This window comes from Cannabis sativa, chromosome 1, assembly GCF_029168945.1.
Source record: "Cannabis sativa cultivar Pink pepper isolate KNU-18-1 chromosome 1, ASM2916894v1, whole genome shotgun sequence".
Classification (NCBI taxonomy): Eukaryota; Viridiplantae; Streptophyta; class Magnoliopsida; order Rosales; family Cannabaceae; genus Cannabis; species Cannabis sativa.
This window is the reverse complement of record NC_083601.1, coordinates 27,195,985-27,217,970: the sequence shown is the minus strand read 5'-3', so window position 1 is coordinate 27,217,970 and position 21,986 is coordinate 27,195,985. Positions and strand designations below refer to the sequence as shown.

General features: G+C 40.2%; 1 protein-coding gene across 1 annotated transcript; it reads right to left on the bottom strand.

Annotated features, from left to right (window-relative positions):
• Positions 1 to 17,819: 17,819 nt before the first annotated feature.
• LOC115704750 (uncharacterized) lies at positions 17,820 to 21,474 on the bottom strand. Its single transcript, XM_061106881.1, has 8 exons — positions 21,220 to 21,474; positions 21,018 to 21,128; positions 20,684 to 20,914; positions 20,504 to 20,586; positions 19,914 to 20,430; positions 19,244 to 19,639; positions 18,282 to 18,515; positions 17,820 to 18,142 (listed from the first exon to the last, which is right to left on the bottom strand). Exons 1-8 carry the CDS (start codon positions 21,292 to 21,294, stop codon positions 18,017 to 18,019), a joined length of 1,773 nt encoding a protein of 590 aa, XP_060962864.1. The 5' UTR covers positions 21,295 to 21,474; the 3' UTR covers positions 17,820 to 18,016.
• Positions 21,475 to 21,986: the final 512 nt, after the last annotated feature.

Below are 21,986 nucleotides of genomic sequence, written 5' to 3'. Positions count from 1 at the left end.
TAAAATAGATTTTATGGATTCTGATATGTTTTTGCTAATATATGATTTTATTGTTTAATCTATAATAGTACGTGTCAAGCCAATTTAAAAGTAGAAGACACTGTGTACTTTTGCATGCATTTCACCTGCAATGCGAATGCAAATGCAAGCTGTGTTGCACCCACCTGACCTAATCTTCCTTCTAAAAGCATCATTCATCGATGCAAATACTAAGTAGTAGACACAAGCTACTAATGTAGTCTTGTCTTGTACAATGTACATGATAAATACACCTTTTTTTTTTTTTAATTGTGTTGTCGAGCAAATTTCGCAACACCAAAAAGTATAATTTAACTGGTAAAAAAGAGAATTATTTGAGAGATGACAAGTGCGAGTATTCAACCTAGAATGGCGAGTACTCGAATGGGAATGCGAGAATAAACAACAAGGCTGGAAAAATAAACAAGACGGTGAATTATAGTGGTTCAGTCAGATTTTGTTCTGCTTAGTCCACTGTAGCAAGGGATTCGTAGGTCCATTTTCATGGTGGATCACCCCTTTATATGCAAAGCAGGTGCCCAATCGGTTACATGAGGATCACATTTATTGTTAATCCATTATTTACACATTGAATTGCAATGACTAAACTCAAACAACGTTAACATTAATAAATGTATGACAGTTACTGAATTCATCAACGTATGCGTCTTTCGCATCTGCGAGTTGACCGTTCATGTTCCGTCTGTTGAGCTCGTAGGGTCGCACATACGTTTGGAACGTCTGCGTCCTTAGGTAATCGCCCGTTGTAGACGTCGCATGTTGAAGCTGGTAACATCTGGACATGCGAACTTATATTGGTCTGACAGAGAGTTTGTTGGGTCGCTGGGACCAAAACTGCATCATAGGGCATTGGTCTCTATATTCGTCGCGGAGGTATAGAGGGGGACACTCGCACATGTTCTGACATATGCGAGTTGGATCTACCCTGCATGATGAGAATTATGGTTATGCGGTGTGACTTAAGTCGCACCTACAGTATCTCGCTATTTTTAGCCTGCGCGAGGTCTAAACTTCGAGAAATCTCTCACGGACATTCAGCTTTCATTGGAAATCTGAATACACGTGTCCTTTAAAGAGGAGTCTGGTCTCGAGTTTCTAGGTGAGAGAAATCTCACTATAACACATGCCCCTAGTTTCGCGACGTGACTAGAGCGGTCACTGAGGGAAACTATTGCTCGAGAGACAGGTGAAAGGTTGTCACGAGGAGGTGACCTTTTGGTTGTCCCATCGAGGGTTTCGAAAAATGACGGCTGTAATAATTAATTTTCATTATCTCTAGGATGCCACGTCACAAAACCCTTCGGTATTCGTGTAGGCGTGGCCATAATTGGCCGTTAGATTGGGTGACCTTAGGCATTCTGACTGCCACGTGTCATGATCCCAATTAATAAGGGATATGGGTATTTAAACGTTTTAATACGAATCAAATTTCCCCATTTTCCCTCTTTTCTCTTAACTTCCCTCTAGTTCATACACTTCAGAAAAAGTTCATCTCCATATTTCTGCCAGTTCCCACAACATTCCCAATCTCAGGCGTGATCGAGAGCAGTTTGCAGGAATCAGAACTAAAGGTTAGTTCTCTGCATTTTTCGCTTTTGTTTTTAGGGAAATTGCGTTTTACTCTCTGGGTTTGGATGTTTTTGAAAACTTTTTAGGAGTGTATGCTAGTGGGTATTTATGTGTTTTGGGTCAATGAAACTGGGTAATATTCATAGTGTAGGGCCTGTAAATTGACATAACCGCATACAATTCATAGGCACTGATTCACGTCTCGAATGCTCGCGGACATTCGGATGAACAATTTGAATGTTCGCGGGTGTTCGGTTGAACAATTTGAATAATCGCATGCTTCCAAAACTTATTTCCGCTTAACTATTAGCTAGATCTTTTAGGATCTTTACATGTCGCGGGCTGAGTGGTGAGAGTATTAATTGCCATTCCAAATGGTGGGTGTGTCACAGTATTCTAATGGCTATATATGCGATTATATGTCCCTTGAGATACTGAGATACACCCAGCCATTTGTTGACGTGCGTTAATACTCGAATGACCGTACTCTTTGGTTGGTAGGTAGTCTCGAAACGGTGGGAGTCTCCCAGTAACTTCAGGGTTATGCTCGAAAATGCATACCTCTTGAGTCACTGGGATACGCCCAGCCGTTTCTGGAGGTATACCGCACAACCGAGGATGCGTGAATTACTCGCCCAAAGATAGTTACATTTCTTCTCGCATGTTGATAGGAGGGTCGGCCGCACGTAGCTCGACTTTCCTGTCGAATGCGACTTTTATAATCTACTGCGGGTGAGATCACTTACCTTTATTTTTTCACACATCCATCACGCTGAAAAGATCTTCTATCTTTCAGATGAGCGATCTATCGGATAGCCAGCAGCTCGGCTCAGGAGGTCGCGCCTTTGACGGGGAGTCGGACCAAGAGAGGGACAGCTTTCTCCCTACGGACATCTCCGAAATGGAGGCTGCGGAGATAGAGTTAGGTCCGATGTCTTCTGTTGACATCGAGAGGATGGTACAGGAGCTCGCTGAACCTGGGACAATCGATATCCGAGATAGCGAATCCACAGTGTCAGCACGCGACTACCTCATTCATACGAGACATGCTCCTGACATCGAGGTCGAGGAGGTGGAGGAGGAATGGACTACCCCGGTCCGTGAGTCAGGTGGGGAAGAAGAGGAAGCGGAAGGGAGCGGGACGGATTCGGTCGACGACTCCCAATTGAACGAACCTTTCTCATGCGAAGACCTAGTCTCGAGGGTCGCCAAATCTGACTTCACCACCTTCGTGAGGTTGAATTTGTTGCGACTTGCGTTTCAACGTCCCAAACCATCTCAGAGAGCGCATCTTCCGTTCACCAACCCTGCGATCATCCCTACAGAGGATGTGGTCATCTCAATACCCATTCTTCGATGTGGTGTATCGGTCCCGTTTCATCCTTTCGTCGCAGCCATTCTCAGGCGTTATGACGTATCGCCCTTTCAGCTAACACCCAACAGTTATCGCACTGTACTAGCTTTCTATGCGATGTACATGGAGTACGCCCATAGGGCTCCGTCAGTAGAGGAGTTTAGTTACTTCTATGACATAAAGAGCGTGGGTCTTCATAACGGCTTCTATTGCTTTAGTAAATGGGCGACTTCTGAAATAAACGGTGTTGAGGGGATGGTCTCGAACATGGGCGACTGGAAGTCGAAATGGTTTTATGTTTTTAAGGTTCCTGGGATCAGGACCGACTTTAATCGCAGACCCAGTATGTCGCGTATTTGTTGACTTAGATAAAATTAGTTACTTTGTTTTTTTGAGATCTTTTGCTAACTCGCTTTTTGTTGTCATCGCAGATAGACCAGCTCGACCAACTCTTGACGCGAATAAGAAGGGGGTAGCTGAAATTCTCGGGAGTCTTCCGGTACAAGATCGCGACTGGCGATTACTGTGCACGACTGCGAAATTGCGAGAACACCAGCTGATCCCTGAGAACGCGAGTCTTCAACGGGAGCCAGTATATAAAGAACCATCTGAGAAACAGCAAGAGCGGATAGATAAACGTCTTTCTAAGCAAACTCCTCGGCAAACTTCAGGTAACTCGTCCTTTTGCTATAAATTGACGGGTAGGATTGTGATTTTTACTTATCTGTCCTTTTTTCTTGTAGACATGACTTTTTTGAAGTCTGCCCCTGTCCTGAAGATCAAGCAAAAGGGCGGAACACCAGCGACTTCGCCGGTCGTTGCCCAGAAGAGGAAGAGCGATGTGATGACTTCGCTTGCTGCAGACTCCTCCAAGAAGTTGGCCAAGACTACTCAGGATAAGGGGAAGAAAGTCGTTATCGACTCTCCAGTTCGTGCTCGCGACTTCCTGGCCATGCAGGAAAAATTACTGACTGAGATTCCTTACGAGGATCTCGTTACTCGATCTACTGAACTGGCCGTGCAATCCATGGCTTTGTTCATGAAAGCCGCGGCTACTCCTTCGAAGGAAACTGATTCGCTGAAGAGGCAGAACGCCCATTTTCAAGAAAACATAAAGAAGCTGAAGCAGGAGGTGGCGAGGATGGAGGAGCTTAACAAGGCCAAGGAGAAGGAGCTCGAGGAACTCAGCAGGGCAAAAGAACAGGTGGAGCTCGAGCTCAAGAAGTCGCAGACAACGATCGTTGAGATGACTCGCGACTTGGAGGCTGAGAAAGAGAGTGGGAAGAAACAGTACGATCAGGCTGTGTCTGATTACATTTATACCACTCTCTCCAAAGTCCCTGACTTCGACTTCTCGCTGCTTGGAGCTGAAGCTGCTGAAATGGCTGAAGCCTTTCGCGCCATGTCTCCTACCCAGACTCAAGGTGGGGGAGGCAACCTTCCGGACGAAATCGAGGGAGTACAGGCTGAAGAGGTCGAGAATGAGGTCGTCAGCAAGATCGCGGACGAGGCTGCTCCTGATGAGACTACTCCCGTTGCTCCAGACGCTTGATTATTTTCTATCTTATGTTGTTGTTTAATTTCACTCTCACTTTTTACTTATATATGCGGTACACGGGTACTCGCACTTCTGTACTTAATGAAATTTATCTTACTTTTTGGACAAATTTCTATCCTCGCGGGGATAGCTTACATTTTAATATTTACGCAGTACACGGGTACTTGCGATTTTATATATATTTTTAACTTTGATCACAGCTTGGTGTAATCGCAATTTCATATATATATACGCGACTTTAATTACAGCTTGGTGTAATAAAGTAGGAAAAACTTTTGAAGTTGGTAAATTAAATTACTCGAAAAACTTAATAAGTAATTTTATTCAAGCAATCAGTAATACATGCGGGTACATATGCCCCTATACTTAGGAATTATTTTGAACAAAAAATATCTAAGTATAAGTACTCGAATTAACATAACCGAATAACGCAAATATTACTGATAATAAAATTTCAAGCTCTCGCTATTCCATGCTCGTGGAATCGCGGTTCCATCGAGTGTTGCGAGTCGATAAGTGGCATCACCAATTTGATCTGCGATTATGTATGGTCCTTCCCAATTGTCTCCAAAGACTCCATGAGATGGGACTTTGGTGTTTGGCATTACCTTTCTAAAGACCAAGTCTCCTACTCGCAGAGGTTTTATCTTTACTTTCGAGTTAAAGTACCTTGCTGTTCGCTGTTGATAAGCCGCGTTTTGTAGTTGCGCTTTATCACGCTTTTCTTCTAAAAGATCAAGGCAAAACAACTGATTCTCGTTGTTCTGCGAGATATCGAAAGCATCTCTGCGCAAGGATCCTGCCCCAACTTCTACCGGCAACATGGCCTCGCACCCGTAAGAAAGTGAGAAGGGTGTTTCGCCAGTTGTAGATCGAGGGGTTGTATTGTAAGACCATAGGACTTGCGGTAATTCATCTGGCCATGCCCCTTTGCGATCTTCTAATTTTCCCTTTATGGTGTGCTTAATTATTTTGTTGACTGCTTCAGTCTGTCCATTACTCTGCGGGTAAGCGACTGCGGAAAAGGCTTTTTTAATTCCTAAATCGTCGCATAGCTGTCGCATTTCTTTACAGTCAAACTGTTTCCCATTATCCGAAATGAGTTTGTGCGGAATACCAAAACGACAAATGATGGAAGTGTAGACGAACTCGCGTAACTTCGTCGCAGTGATGGTTGCGAGTGCTTTCGCTTCAGCCCACTTCGTGAAGTAATCAACCGCGACTACAGCATATTTGACTCCGCCTTTTCCCTTGGGTAACTCACCGATTAAATCAATTCCCCAAATTGCAAAGGGCCAGGGACTCGTGATAGAATGGAGGTTACTCGGGGGTTGGTGTGTATATGTGGCTATTCGCTGGCATCTATCACACTTTTTTGCAAATGCGAGGGCATCTTGTCGCAATGTTGGCCAGTAATATCCTTGTCGCATAATTTTTAAGGCAAGGGAATTACCTCCAGTATGATTTCCACAAATTCCTTCATGCACTTCGCGCAGTATATAATCGCAACCTTCTCCACCGATACATCTGAGAAGTGGTTGACTAAAACTTCGGCGATACAAACTCTGGTCATATATCACATAACGGGCTGCTTGTTGTCGCAATTTCCTTGCTTCTATTTTATCGTCAGGTAGGAGTCCCTTGTCAAGGTATGTGAGGATAGGAGTCATCCAGGTAATCTCCTGAACGTCATCGATCTCCATGATTGTTTCTCGATCTATGGTTGGATGAGACAATACGTCTACCGGAATTACATCGAGTAATTCGGCTTCTCTAGTGGAGGCCAGTCGGGCCAATGCGTCTGCGTGGGCATTTTGAGTACGCGGTACTCGAGACACATCTACATGTTTGAACTTCTGCATGATTTCACGAACGATGGCTAAGTATTTAACCAATCTTCCGCCTCTCGCTAGGTATTCTCCACTCACTTGACATACCACGATTTGAGAGTCGCTAAATGCTTGTAGGTATTCGACTTTCATCTCGAGAGCCAATTTCAGACCTGCGATTAAAGCCTCATACTCGGCTTCATTGTTAGATGCAGAGAATTCAAAGCGTAGAGCAGCGTGTACCTTGAAATTATTGGGACTGATTAACAAGATCCCGCTGCCAGAACCTTCATTATTTGAGGCTCCATCGACATACAATGTCCATACCTCTTTGCCCATCATGGCGATGTCAGTTCCACCCTCTACAACCGCCACCTCTGTGCTTGGGAACTCAAGTATAAAATCTGCTAGAGCTTGCCCCTTGATCGCAGTTCTTGGTTTATACTTGATGTCGAACTGACTCAACTCCATCGCCCACTTTAACAATCTCCCCGATGTCTCTGGCTTAGCCAAAACCTGTCTTAAGGGGAAGTTTGTCAAGACTTCAATGCTGTGAGCCTGGAAATAAGGTCGCAATTTTCTTGAGGATATTATCAAAGCGAAAGCCAGTTTCTCCATTTGAGGATAACGCGTCTCGGCGTCTAATAATCGCTTACTGACGTAGTACACCGGTTGTTGACGTCCTTGGTCCTCGCGGACTAGTACTGAACTGATCGCGTACTCGGAGACGGCTAAATAAATAGACAAAACCTCTCCGGGCAATGGTTTTGACAGAATTGGAGGTTGCCCCAGATGCGTTTTTAACGCTTGAAAAGCCTGCTCGCATTTCTCATCCCATTGAAACCTCTTGTTACCTTTCAAAATCTGAAAAAACTCTTTACACTTGTCAGAGGATCTGGATATGAAGCGGTTTAAAGCCGCGACTTTGCCTGTGAGGCTCTGAACCTCCTTTGGCTTAGTCGGTGACGGCATTTCTACCAACGCTCTAATCTTCGCAGGATTGGCTTCTATTCCTCGCTGATTTACCATAAAACCAAGGAATTTTCCGGAACCCACTCCAAAGACACATTTTAAGGGGTTTAGACGCATCTTATATCGTCGCAATATGTCGAACATGGCCTGTAAGTGCGTGATATGATCCTCCGCATGTTGCGATTTTACGAGCATATCGTCAACATATACCTCCATTGTCCTTCCAATAAGATCTGCGAACATCATATTCACTAGCCTTTGATAAGTCGCACCTGCGTTTATTAAACCAAAAGGCATTACCTTGTAACAGTATAATCCTCGATCAGTGATGAACGAGGTATGTTCTTGGTCTGGTTCGTACATCGGGATTTGATTGTATCCCGAGTATGCATCCATGAAACTTAAAAGTGCGTGACCTGCAGTGGCATCGACAAGCTGGTCAATGCTAGGAAGAGGAAAGCTGTCCTTGGGACAGGCTTTGTTCAAATCAGAAGTCAACGCATGTACGCCATGAGCCATTGGGCTTTGGTACGAGTACTGGGTTAGCTAACCAGTCGGGGTAAAATGACTCCCGTATAAAGCCGCAGGCAAGGAGGCGGTCAACTTCCTCTTTCAGCGCTTGGTACCTCGCGGGGTCCATTTTGCGGCGCTTTTGTCGGACACCTCGCACTTCTGGGTCAATGTTCAAGCGATGACACATGACCTGTGGAGATATCCCGACCATATCTCGATTGTGTCTTCCGCGGCTTGGGCTGCGGCGGTGTGATCAAGGATTCTTGGGTCCAAGTCTGGGTTGTCCACGTGCGGTACTTCCTCGATCCTGAGGATCTCCTGGCGAGGTGGTGGTGCATTCAAAAGGTGAATAACATTAACTGTCCTCTTTTCTGCGAGCTTGACAGCTGCATTGTAACATTCTCGAGAGTCAGATTGGACTCCCCTCACTGATCCTACTCCAGAGGGAGTGGGGAATTTCATCGTTAGATGATAGATCGAAGTTACGATCTTCATCTCCTTCAGAATTGGTCGTCCAATTACGGCGTTATACGCCGAGTATTGGTCAATTACTGCGAAGTCGGCCATCGACTTGGCAGTTATTGGGGCAGTTCCCAAAGTGATTGGGAGTTTGATCATTCCTTTGATAGCTATGACATCTCCCGAGAAGCCATAGATGCTCGATGTCATTGGCCGCAAATCTTTTTCTTGTAACCCCATTTGCTTGAAGGCTTGGAAGTTCAGTAAATTCACCGAACTTCCATTGTCGACCAATATGCGATGGACGTTTTCTCCACCTATATTGGCGACTATCACGAGTGCGTCAGAATGCGGGTGGTGGACCCATCTCGCATCGCTCTCCATAAAGACAATGTCTTCGCATTCTTTCTTGAAGAGCTTCTCCGGCCGTTCACCAAGATTGTTTACATTGGTTAACGGCCTCTCCTTAGCTTCTCTAGCATACCTTTCTTGTGACTTGCGAGAGTCGCCTGCGATATGCGGTCCTCCGATTATGGTTAAAATGTTGCGAGGCATTCTCGAGCCACTCGCGTTCTGACCATCTTCTTTGCCATCCGCTTGGGGATGTCTTTCCTCATTTCTCTTATATTTGTCGAACTTTCCCCTTCTGATCAATTCTTCAATCTCGTCCTGCAAGACCCAACACTCAAGGGTAGTGTGACCGATGTCTTTGTGGTACTTACAGAACTTTTTGGGATCTCTTCGGTCGCGATTTCCCCTGATGGGGGGCGGCTTCTTGAAGACGCCGTTCCTTTCCTCAATCGCATAGATATGGTCTCGAGGTACGGCAAGTTCGGTATAATTGACGAAGCGAGGTCCCCCTTTTCTTTTGGGCGAGGACTCCTTTTTTGGAGGTGACGTAGCCAACTTCGGGCTCCGCAGTTTGCGTGGACTGCGTCTTCTGGGGCTTCGGCCCCTAGAATTCTTTCCTCGTGGACTACGGGACCGCGACCGCGGTATGGGTGATCGCCGTTTGTTCTTGCCCTTCTCCAATTCCGCCAAGGAGTTCTCGATTCTCTTATGCGGTTCGGCCATGGCGAAGAATTCTACCAAGGATTCTGGCCTTCGGGCCTGTAGCTCTTTCCAGAAGTCGGTTCTTGGCAAGATACCTGTTATTAACATGCAAACAAGCGAAGACTCGGGGGCCTTCTCAACTTTTGTTACTTCGGCGTTAAAACGCTTGAAATAATTCTGCAAAGACTCACCAGGTTCTTGCTTGATGTTCGCCAAAGTCGTATAGGGTGGCCTATACGTCATCGTGGCCTGGAAATGTGTGAGAAATAAATCGACGAAGTTCTCCCATGTCGATATCGATGCCTCTGGCAATTGGGTGAACCAATCATGGGCATTCTCCTCGAGTGTGGCCGCGAGAATGCGACACTTCGCAAGTTGCGGTACCTGGTCCACTTCCATTATGGTGTTAAACTTTTCTAGGTAATCTAACGGGTTAGAAGTACCTTTATATTTGAGGGATTCGGATAAACGAAACCCCTTTGGAAGTTGGGCCTGTCGCACTTCTGCGGTAAAAGGCGAGGTGCCGTGCAGCTTGTATATGGGCTTACGCTGCTGCTCGAGCATCTTCAAGGCTTGCAGAAGCATACTTTGATCGATTCCTCCTGTCGCAGGAGGTGGAGTTGCTACAACAGCGGGGCTCGCAGCCACTGCGGCAAGGTTCGAGGGGATATTAATCCCAGTGGTCGCGATCGGCGCGATAGGCGGGTTGTTAACTGTATTGACACCCTGATCGCCCGTATGGGGATCATGGAGCGTCTCCGTGTTATGCGGGCCGCGGGAGCGCGCCCTAAAGACTGCGTTGAGATGATCACGCAGATCACCTCGGTGTACACGATAGTGTCCTCCTTGCTGTGTCTGCACAGAACCAGACCTCGTATACCTGCTCAGAGTACGGCCATGCGAGGATGAGGAGGCTGACTCTGCGTCGTTATCTCGAGGTGGACGACTGCGAGGGTTGCGGCGCTCAGGATCCTCGTCGATTTGTGCGCTCTGGTTAGGCAACCTTGCAGATTGGTCTCTTGACGTCGGGTGATTCAAGTCCAAGATTTCACGATCAGTTCTTCGTTCCCTGCGTGCACGGTTAGTTTGACGTCGGGAAACTGTTACCTGAGGGTTTTCGTTACGAACGGCAGGGACCCGAGGAGGGCGTCGAGCTCGGCTCTGTCCATCTACCTCGGCTTGTAGTGCTCGCAGCTGATCCTGGATTGCAGCGTACTGATCAGTCGTGAGCTGGACTACTCCTTCGGACACGACCGCCGGGGTGACAGGAGGAAAGTGCATGGTTGCTGGTGGTGTGGACGTGCCTCCGACTTGAGGACCAGTCGTTTCTGGAAATAGGTTGAGTGGTCTGATGTTGCTCCTCCCTACCCCGCCGTTGATGACGTCTACAGGTGGCACTCCGGCTCCAGGCAATGGTACGCTCATCATTCCAATATTGATGGATTCATTGTTAGCTCCGTTAGCGTGATTTCCAGCCATGATGAGTGGTGTTCTTTGAAGTGAATAGAATCTTACAGTCGGTTCCCACAGACGGCGCCAAATGTTGTCGAGCAAATTTCGCAACACCAAAAAGTATAATTTAACTGGTAAAAAAGAGAATTATTTGAGAGATGACAAGTGCGAGTATTCAACCTAGAATGGCGAGTACTCGAATGGGAATGCGAGAATAAACAACAAGGCTGGAAAAATAAACAAGACGGTGAATTATAGTGGTTCAGTCAGATTTTGTTCTGCTTAGTCCACTGTAGCAAGGGATTCGTAGGTCCATTTTCATGGTGGATCACCCCTTTATATGCAAAGCAGGTGCCCAATCGGTTACATGAGGATCACATTTATTGTTAATCCATTATTTACACATTGAATTGCAATGACTAAACTCAAACAACGTTAACATTAATAAATGTATGACAGTTACTGAATTCATCAACGTATGCGTCTTTCGCATCTGCGAGTTGACCGTTCATGTTCCGTCTGTTGAGCTCGTAGGGTCGCACATACGTTTGGAACGTCTGCGTCCTTAGGTAATCGCCCGTTGTAGACGTCGCATGTTGAAGCTGGTAACATCTGGACATGCGAACTTATATTGGTCTGTTAGGGCTGTTGGGTCACTGGGACCAAAACTGCATCATAGGGCATTGGTCTCTATACTCGTCGCGGAGGTATAGAGGGGGACACTCGCACATGTTCTGACATATGCGAGTTGGATCTACCCTGCATGATGAGAATTATGGTTATGCGATGTGACTTAAGTCGCACCTACAGTATCTCGCTATTTTTAGCCTGCGCGAGGTCTAAACTTCGAGAAATCTCTCACGGACATTCAGCTTTCATTGGAAATCTGAATACACGTGTCCTTTAAAGAGGAGTCTGGTCTCGAGTTTCTAGGTGAGAGAAATCTCACTATAACAAATTGTACTCATTTTGTTTTATAACCCTACTTTGTCCTCATTTCCATTTATAATAACAACAGCTGTACAGATGAGATGAGATGAGATGCCATTTCACTATAGATTACGTACATAGAGAATTTAAGTTACACATCAATGGAAAAAGAAAGAGAGATGTAAATGGGACGATAGCACTACTCGTACATACTATTTCCGATAAAGCTTTTTTTTTTTTAAAAAAAAAAAAAAAAATCTGTTTTTCTTCTTCTCTGTTCTATAAAAATCTACAACACAAGACACAAAGAACTAATATTATTATTATTGAGAAAATAATCTTCGTTGCAAAAATTAATGCATCTTGAAAATTATTAATGACATGTTTATTAATAAGTAATGTGAATTAATAATAAGACAGTCATTCACTTATATTTATTTACTTTATTAAAATTTAAAAAAAAAAAAAAAGAGAACTTTATTAAATATGGAATAAAAGAAGAGCGACTTACAAAAATAATAGATTTTGAGTAAAAATTTACATTTATACTGTCACACGACAAAAATTACATTGATACTGTCTTTGCTTTTTTTTTTTCTTTCATACTGTAGACGCCGAAAATCATATACCAAACCTCTATCTTTTACACCCACAGACAGAACCACCTCAGCAATATGAGAACACTTTAAAACAACCATTAATTCTAGCAAGATGGAACAAAAATAGAGAAATCGATGTCAAATAAATAATCATGGTAAAACAATACTAAAACAAATTAAAAAAACAAAAGAAAAAATGATTAAAAAAACTAACTATCTTCTGCACAACCTCAAAACTAGATACAATAGCGGTTATATTTGCAAGCCCAGTCCTGAAAAAAATCAGAATAAAAAAACTACTAAAACAACACAAAAATAAATGTAAAACAATGAAGCAAATATAACTACTTAAAAAAAAAAAAGAACCACACCCCTCAAAAAAATTTTGCCAATGAACTTGTCAAATGTATTTATAGGAGAATCAGAATAAAAAACACAAAAATATTTATAGAGAAGGAAGAAGAAATGTATTTATAGCCTCCATCTTCCACACCCATGGGTAGAGAACCACCACAGCAACACGAGAACACTTGGAAAACAACCATTAACTCTGGCGAGATGGCAAAACATGGCAACACGAGAACAGTGAAATTGACATCAAATCAATAAATCATGGCAAAATAACCATAAACAATACTAAAACAAATCAAAAAGAAAAATAAAAGGAAAAAAGGGCTACACAAACTAATCATCTTGTGTACAGCCTCAACACCAAATGCAACAACGACTATATTTGGAAGAATAGTTCTAGAAAATCAAAATAAAAAAAAAACCACACTCTTATTTTTCCCCAACAGAGTGACTGAAAATTAGAAAATCTAAAAAAAATGAAAAGAAGATGAAGAAGAAGAACTAAACAAGAAATAAAATAAAAAACGTATATGTTAATGGAGAGAGAGAGAGAGAGAGAGAGAGAGAGAGAGAGAGAGAGAGAGAGAGAGAGAGAGAGAGAGAGAGAGAGAGAGAGAGAGAGAGAGAGAGAGAGAGAGAGAGAAAAAAGAAAATAAGTGTAGATTTTGAAAAAAAAAACCCATGAAGAAGAAGAAGAAGTTGAACATGGAGAGAGAAAGAATAGGAAATATGATGAAAAATTGAAATGAGAACACGTAATGTTTTGGGTCTCGTCTTTATCATCATTAATTTTAAGTAAAAAAATAAAAAATAAATAAATGCATTGGGATATTGGCAGCAAAATCACCAAAACTTTACATTTTTTAACACTTAACCACAAAATTTGAAGTTTTGACAGTGAAATCTACTGAACACAGGTTTTGTTTTGCTCATTACACTTCCGACCAAATACCTCAGTTAAGTGTCACAGTGGTCTACCCACGTGTATGCACGTTTTTAGTGGTCCACGTAATTTAATTATTAAAATATGATAAAAAAAATTTAAAAATCATAAAATTATATATATTATTTTTTTTCTTTTCTTTTTTCCTTTTCCTTTTCTTTTTGTTTTCTTCCCCTTTTTGTTTTCTTTCTCTTTTTTTCCTTGAACAAAACAAACCCTAATCTATTCACACAATCTCTCTCCCTTCTTCTTCCTCATTTCTCCTCTTCTTCTTGTGTGTGGCGCCGGAGTAAGCACGACCAAGCTCTGGAACCAGAGAAAGAATTACATCAAGTTGTGGTGGAAGCCAGATCAAATGCGGGGAGTAGTTTGGCTAGACAAGGTTGTCAAGACCAGGTCCGAAGATGAACTGAGTTTGCCCCCTTTCAAGATCTCGAGCAACACCACCAAGTTCAAATACAAGAACCCCAAAGGCCACTGCTCTACGATTCGGATCTCAAGAATAATCTCTGAGACCTTGCGACTTGGGGAAACAGAAGGAGTGAGGTGGTTTGTGATGGGAGACGCCTCCCTCTCTCTCTTTCTTTCTTCTCCACCATTTTAGCTAGCTACTGATCAAGAGAAGCTCATTATTTCAGACACCAACGATGGTCTAAATAGACCACAAATTCGAGATCCTCGCAAACGTAAACATGAAGATCGACCCCTCTCTTTTTCTCCCTGTCGATCCATGGTGTTTCCCTCTCTCTCTCTCTCTCTCTCTCTCTCTCTCTCTCTCTCTCTCTCTCTCTCTCTCTCTCTCTCTCTCTCTCTCTCTCTCTCATTTTGTGTTGATTTATTAATTTTTGTTTGTGATATTAGATTTAGATTTTGTTTGTGGTTTTAATTTTGTTTGTGATTTGGTCAAATGAAAGTAAAATAAATATTCCGTCTTCATTCCTTCCTTGGCTGACTACACCATACACCACCATCTAATACCAAACTTTCATTTCAACATCGTATCATCTTTATCAATTAACCCTCACCCTTTCTCTTCTTTTGTTTGGTGGAAGCTCATACTCCCATCACCATTCAATTTTATTTTCAAAATTTCATCACTTTGAGCTTAGGAATTATAAGAGGATTTCAATTTAGATAGGCAAAGGCTTGAATAAGGAGATAAAGGTAAGCTTATATTTGATTTCTTTGTTAAGGATAGAAGTCTTGAAGTATATAGTTGGGTTTTATGTGGGTTTGGTTTGGATCGTTTTAGGACCACCTTGTGCTGTATTTTTTTTATTTAGGGTATTGTCACACGTGTAATCGATAGGAAAACTTCTAGTTATGAACTAAGGACCTAGAACGAGTCAGTTCAAGTGTTTAGTCGATCTTTTTGTTATTGTGACATAAGGCCCATGATCGTTGATTGTTCTTCGTACAGGTTGGCCAATACACCTGAACTGAAACTTGAGGTAAGAAAAGTACATTTGTACCACATGGCTTGTTAAGATACATATATTATTGTGATGACTGATGACTCGATTGTGATCGAGGTAATAGAATTATGATTACTGTTAAAGTGGATTACTGTCATGGCATCAATTGAAACTGTGGTTAGGTTTCTTACTTGTCGATTATCTTATTAGACAATGGCAGAGATATATGGATGCCAAGTTAGGGCATCGACTTGCCTTATTAGGCAATGTGATATATGGATGCCAGTTAGGGCACTGACTTGCCTTATCAAGCAATGTGATATATGGATGCTAGGTTAAGGCATCGACTTGTCTTATTAGGCAATGCGATATATGGATGTCAGACTAGGGTACCAATATTGTCTTATTAGGCAATGAAACATAAGGATGTTGAATTAGGGCATTAGGGTTTTCGTATTAGGCAACAACAAAGGTGGTTACTTTATGAAGTAACAAATATGGCTTGTTTTATTATACAACTATTTGAATATTGTTGTTTAATTATATTATGATCCTGATCTAAATGTTTGATTACTATATGTGCTTTCATTGTTTACTTTTCTTGCAAAGTCTTTGTGACTCACGGGTGCTCTGTGGGGGCAAGGAGAAATTAGGGCAGCCATGAGACGACAGTCTTCTCTGACGAATGTGCATATCGACTTATCCGACTTGTATGGTCGGGTTGTCAGTAGTTTTTTTGAGTTGCATTTGATGTGTATTTTAACTTATTGTTGTATATAGCTTTTTTGTAAAACTTTTGTAACAGGGGATCTTCGGAACAAATTTTTAGCATCGTTATCTTGTTCATTACTAGGGTTTTACTTTAGTGAAGTTTTTAATATCATCACATATTTTATTAAATAATTAATCTACTATTACTAAGCTATCTTCCAAAAGCACACACATGGCGTTTCAAAAATTAAGGTGTGACAATATAACTGTGGGAATATTATTGTTCTATACATGTTAACAAGTGGTCCTATTTCATAAAGATTTGAGGACTGGTAACAACAATTCTGGGTTTTAGATGAAGCTATGGCAACTAAAAATTCCACCTAAAGTGAAAAATCTTCTTTGGTCAGCGATTTCAGGTTGTTTTCCAACTGGTATGATGTTTCGCACAAATCATATAGACGTTTTTTCAGCCTGCCCAGTATGTAAATCTGATTCATAATCGATTATGCATGTTCTTGTTACATACTCGTTTGCGTTTGCTGAAATAAGGTAAATTCAGCAGTTGCCTTGTTCAGTTCTGCAACTTTTGGAGCTTGGCTTGATAGTAGTTTTTGCAGTTTTTATAAAGACATAGTTTGTGCTACTGTTGTACTTTGTTGGGCTCTTAAAAAGTCAAGAAACAAACACCATTGGAAACTTATGTTGTGGCTACAACTTCCTCAACATTAGAGAGCTCAATGTTTTTCCATCCTTGTCATCTTTAAACTTTGTTTCTAAAGATGATAGAGCTGAGATATAGACTAAACACGTTCTTAACACAATTAAAGTTAAAGTTGATGTCTGTCTAAAAAAAAGTTAATGTTGATGCTACAATGTTTGAATAAGATCAGTGGCAGATCTAGGATTTAAAGTGAGGAAGGGCGTAATTTTTTTTTTTTTGGTATGTGAGGGCGGGCAAAAGTAAACTTAAAAAGAAAAAAAAAATGCTTTTGGTGGGATTAAAACCCTTGTCATCTAACCTATATGCTAAGTAGTTTAACCGTTACACCAAAGTTAATATTATGCTTATAAATATTATCTTTTATTACAAATATCTGTTATAACTAACTAAAATGTATATGTATTTTTTTCTGATTTTTTTTCAAGTGAGCGACTGCCCCACCTCACTTATATGTGGGTCCGCCCGTGAATAAGATGGTATGTATGGTTTTGGAATTGTTGCTAGGGATAGTTTTAGAGCTTTAACTGAAGCCGGGGGCTCTTCTTTTCATGGCCAGCCGCCGGTAGAAGTACTAGAAGCTTTGAGAATTAAAGAAGCTCTTAGTTGGATAAAAAGTAATCAGTGACAACAAGTAACCATAGAGACGAACAACATGGTTTCAGTTCAAGCTCTCTGAAGTTCTCTTTCTACATCCTCTGTTTTTGGATTAATTATAAAGGATTGTAAAGAGTTGCTTACTTATTTGGAAAATGTTCAATTATTTTTTATTAAATGATTTGCAAATCGAGTAGTTCATTGTGAGGCTAGAAGCTCTCAATTCACATCTGATCTTAGTATTTTTTAGTTTAATGCTTCGACTGAACTCTTATCTTTATTGTACCCAACATATTGATTACTGTTATGATGATTTTCTTTCAAAAAAAAAAAAGTTGAGCATGGCGCCTTGCGATTAATTAATGATATTCTATAGAAATTATTACATTCAATTATATGACACCCGATACTTAATTACACTAATAGCAATATGCAGTGGCGGATCCAGAATTTAAAACGAGGGGGCATAATTTTTTTTTGTAAGGCAGGGATAAAAGTAAATTTAAAAAAGAAAAAAAAAAGATTCTCTGTGTGGGAATTGAACCTTACCTCTGTTATATGCAATCTAGCGTAATCATTACACTAAACATAATATTATGTTTATAAATATCATTTTTTATTACAAATATATGTCGTAACTAATTAAAATACATATATTTTTTTTTTCAAACGCCTTAGCTTCTATGTAAGTTCACCAATGATGCTATGACACTACGAAAGTTAGACATCATTAATACTTTTGAGGCATGGTATTGGTGATTAACTTATAAATAAATTTTAATAATGAAAACTAAACAAAACAATATAAAATATTTTGTATGTATATATTGTATGCACGTATAGAGCACTATATAAATAGTACCAACAAATGGAGAGTGGGAGTGGGAGTGGGAGTGGGAGTGGGAGTGGGAGTGGGAGGGATAATTTATTTGACGTAGTAATGATTAGAAATTAAGGAAGAGGAGAAGGAGGTGGGCTTGGAATGTGAAGCACATCATGTGGGCCGAGGTCATCAATTGGTGGGCGCTGCTTGTGATGATGGGTCACTGATTGGTAAGCCATTGCCAGTGCTAGACCCTGCAAAAATAAAATCCATTGACCCTATTGTTAATTTCTTATGAGGCAAGAATAGTACACATGTAGACACATCAAATTGGTATTAAAAAATTAATTAAATGTCAACATAAAAATTATTATTAGTGATAATGATAATTACAATGTGATCATGTTGAGGAGGAGCATAAATGGCAGTGGTGATAGTGGTCCTTCGTCGAGTATTGGGAGGTGGATGGGAGATGGGTTTGAGACCTGTTGGAACCACAATTACAGGCATTCCTACTAGATTTCCCATACATACTTTTTCCCAATCAGTTGCATTCCCAATAAAACCATCAATACCCTTTAAATTATCTTCCACTTCCCTAATCAACCTTCCACGTGCTCTTTGTGCCTGCACAAACACAAACATATCATTATTAGCTAAAGTTTGGAGTGGTCTTGTTGGTTCAATACAAATATAGGAATAGAAATTAGAATATGAATGAAATCTGCATAAAAAAAAATGAGAAGATAATTATTAAAGTTTGGAATGATATTTTTTTTTTTCGTTTTTAAAATAAAATAATCATTTCAGTAAAATAATAGAATATTTATTTTATTAGAATGATATTTCAATACTTCAAAATGTAAACAAATAAAAGAAAAAAACAAAAATTATTTCATTTCTATTCTATTCTATTTCATTACCTCTAATAAAACCCAACTTAAGTATCTTTATAACTATTTGCTTATTCACTGATCTATACTAGCTATTTTCTTTGTTTTTTTTTTCTTAAGGTGATGTTTGGTTGAGATAAATAAAAATATAAGAATAGAAATAAGAATGAGAATAGGAATAAAAATGTAATTTAATCAAATTTAAAATGTATAAAAAAATTATTAATGTTTTTTTTATCTTGCATTACTAATTCTACTAAAATAATAAAAAAGTTATTCCATTAAAATCACATTCTAATAATTTAAAATGAAACCAAATCCAAAAATAGAATAAAAATTGTTTCATTACCCCAAAGCAAACTTCATTAGTTTTGTACTAATAAATTGCATTGGGACTTAAATTAAAACTTGTGAAGCCACTTAAATAGCAAACATTTTTCTAGACATATAAGATTTTGTTACCTGTACATAGTCAACAGCTGGAATTAGGCGTGCCCGGCGAAGCTCAGTAGGCCATTGCTCTTGAGCTTCATAAGCTCGATCAGATCCAGAGCGTTGCCACTCGTCAAAGTGAGCCAACATATCAACATCCATGGTGAAGTTAAGGATACCTTGAACACTGTCCACTGTGTAATTTAGTTTAAAAGGAACCATCTTTACTCCCTTGGACTCCAGCACCTTCACAACCTCCATTTCAGCATCCTCAACATATCCCACTCTCAACTTTGTAATGTCCACTGAGAAAGGATCCTTAAAAGGCATGTCTCTAGACGACATGTCGTTTGGATCTTTTCCTCTAATAACATCCAATACTATAGCACAATCTGCTGCATCTCTACAGAAAGGCCCTACCTTGTCCTGCTTATTGGTCGTACTATTTGTTAATAAAACTCACTATGATGGCATACTATTTGCTTGTGCTAATCATAACAAATTATATATTTTATGGGTTTTGTGCAAATTCCTAAGTTAATGTAGAAATGCTAAAAGGAATTAAGTATCACCTATTGCATGATTTTTTACTATTTGCATAGCGCCTCCATCATAGTCATAGTGATAGTAGATATTACTGATGCTTAATAATAATGCTCGTATTCAAATATAGATTGAATAGTCAAGTATTATTACATACCAAGCTTTCTGAGAGGCTCATCACTCCAGTCCGGCCAATGGAGCCAAACGTGGGACGTAGCCCTGTGATCCCACAACGCGCAGCGGGAAAGGTGATTGAACCGGCTGTTTCAGTTCCAATGGCAAAGGGTACCATGCCCGCCGAGGTGGACACGGCGGGGCCAGCCGATGAGCCTGTGGAAAACTCCTCAATGTTCCAAGGGTTCCTAGTCCTTCCCCCAAACCAAATGTCATCGTAGGCTAATGAACCCGAAACAAGCTTGGCCACCAGCACTGCCCCTGCTGACTTGAGCCTCTTGTAGACCCAAGCTTCAGTGTTGTGGACTTGATTCTTGAAAGTGGTCGAACCCCATGTTGTTTTGTATTTTGGTACTGAAATTATGTCCTTTAGTCCATATGGAATACCATGAAGAGGACCTAAATAGACTCCTTTGTCAAGCAAATTATCTGCCCTTTTTGCTTGTTTGTATGCTAATTCTTCAGTGTAAGACACCACAGCCTTAAGAACACCATTGTACCTAATAATATACTCTGCTTATTTTTTGCTTCAATCTATATAGACACACAATATCAAACAAAAGTGGTGTTTACCTTTTCAATCTTCTCAAGAAAATCTTAGTGAGCTCCAAAGATGTAATTTGCTTTGTCTTGATGAGTTGTCCTAACTCAGTAATCTGATTAACATCATCAAATCACCACATATATAAATAAAAACATATATATTGATAACCTTAATATAAAGTAGTTAGTTAAGCATGAAGTAGTGTTTACAGTCATGAAGGCAATATCTTCATCATTTGAAGGCCTTCGTAATAGGGCAGAGGAAGAAGGGTATTTGAATCTATTGGATTTTGGTGGTTGGTGTTGACTAGTTCCCCATTGTGGATTGAAGACTAAAACAGAAGGGTACTGCAAACCCCCATTAATGGAAGCCACAAGTTTTCTATTGGCTCTTATTATGGGGATGTTAAACTCCTCTGCACCCTTCACAATCTCCAACATCTACAACATCAAGTAACTAATTAATCGGACCCCCATAATTATTTAACTGAAAATCATATATTTATACATAATAATAACAATATTAGTGTTTATGATTAATGACCTGAGTGTTGTTGAAAAAGCTGGCATCACTTAACTTAAATGCACAGGTGAGAGATGAACATTGACCAATTTTAGCTGGACATTCAGTACTATTATTGTCAATTACATTGTCCTGTGTCACAAACAAGTACACATCATCTTTATTTAATCAGATTTGCATAAGATTAAGAGAGATTAAACCAAACCAAAATGTATATTAGTACCTTTTGATGGGCAAAAACAGAGTTGCGATTTCCACTACTAAAAAGTAGTAGTCCCAATAAAATTAGAACTGACATATTTAGTGATAAAAGTTGCTGTAGATCTTTGGTTTTGTGTCTTGAATGAAAGAAATTTCAATAAATATTTTGTAGTTGAGAGAACATTGAACTGTGATGAGTTGAACTGAACTACTTAGATCAATGTCCAAATTTTACTTTATATTGATCTTAAGTATCAAGTTTGACGATGGGGGTTCTCTCTCATTAGTCAATTTTGGGTCCTCACTATTAATATTATATATTTTCTTACTATTTTAATCTTATATTTATCAAATTGTGCCAAATGAACACCGGACCAAATTGGTGATAGATTAATCCACTTTTTCTTTTTGAGTTGACTTTGTACTACGAAGATTTTAGAAAGAAAAGGTATTTAGTCATTTCATTCGTTGTTTTCCATATGATTCGTCGAGTTTGGGCTCTTCTCTAATTGGTGCATAGCCTGTCAAGTTTAACAATATTATTGCTTCAAAACAAAAAAAAAAAAATATTTATTTATGCTTCGCAAACTTTGACATATACTAAATCATGCCTCTGAAATTTTATAATCGTTAAAAATGTCTCTTAGATTATTGAATTTAAAGACTTTTGTCTAATTTTAGTAAAAAAATTCTAACATGGATGAAAATTTAGGAGACATAATTAGTACATGTCAAAGTTCGAGGGATATGATTTAGTAGATTTCAAAGTTGCTTTAGTACATAAACAAT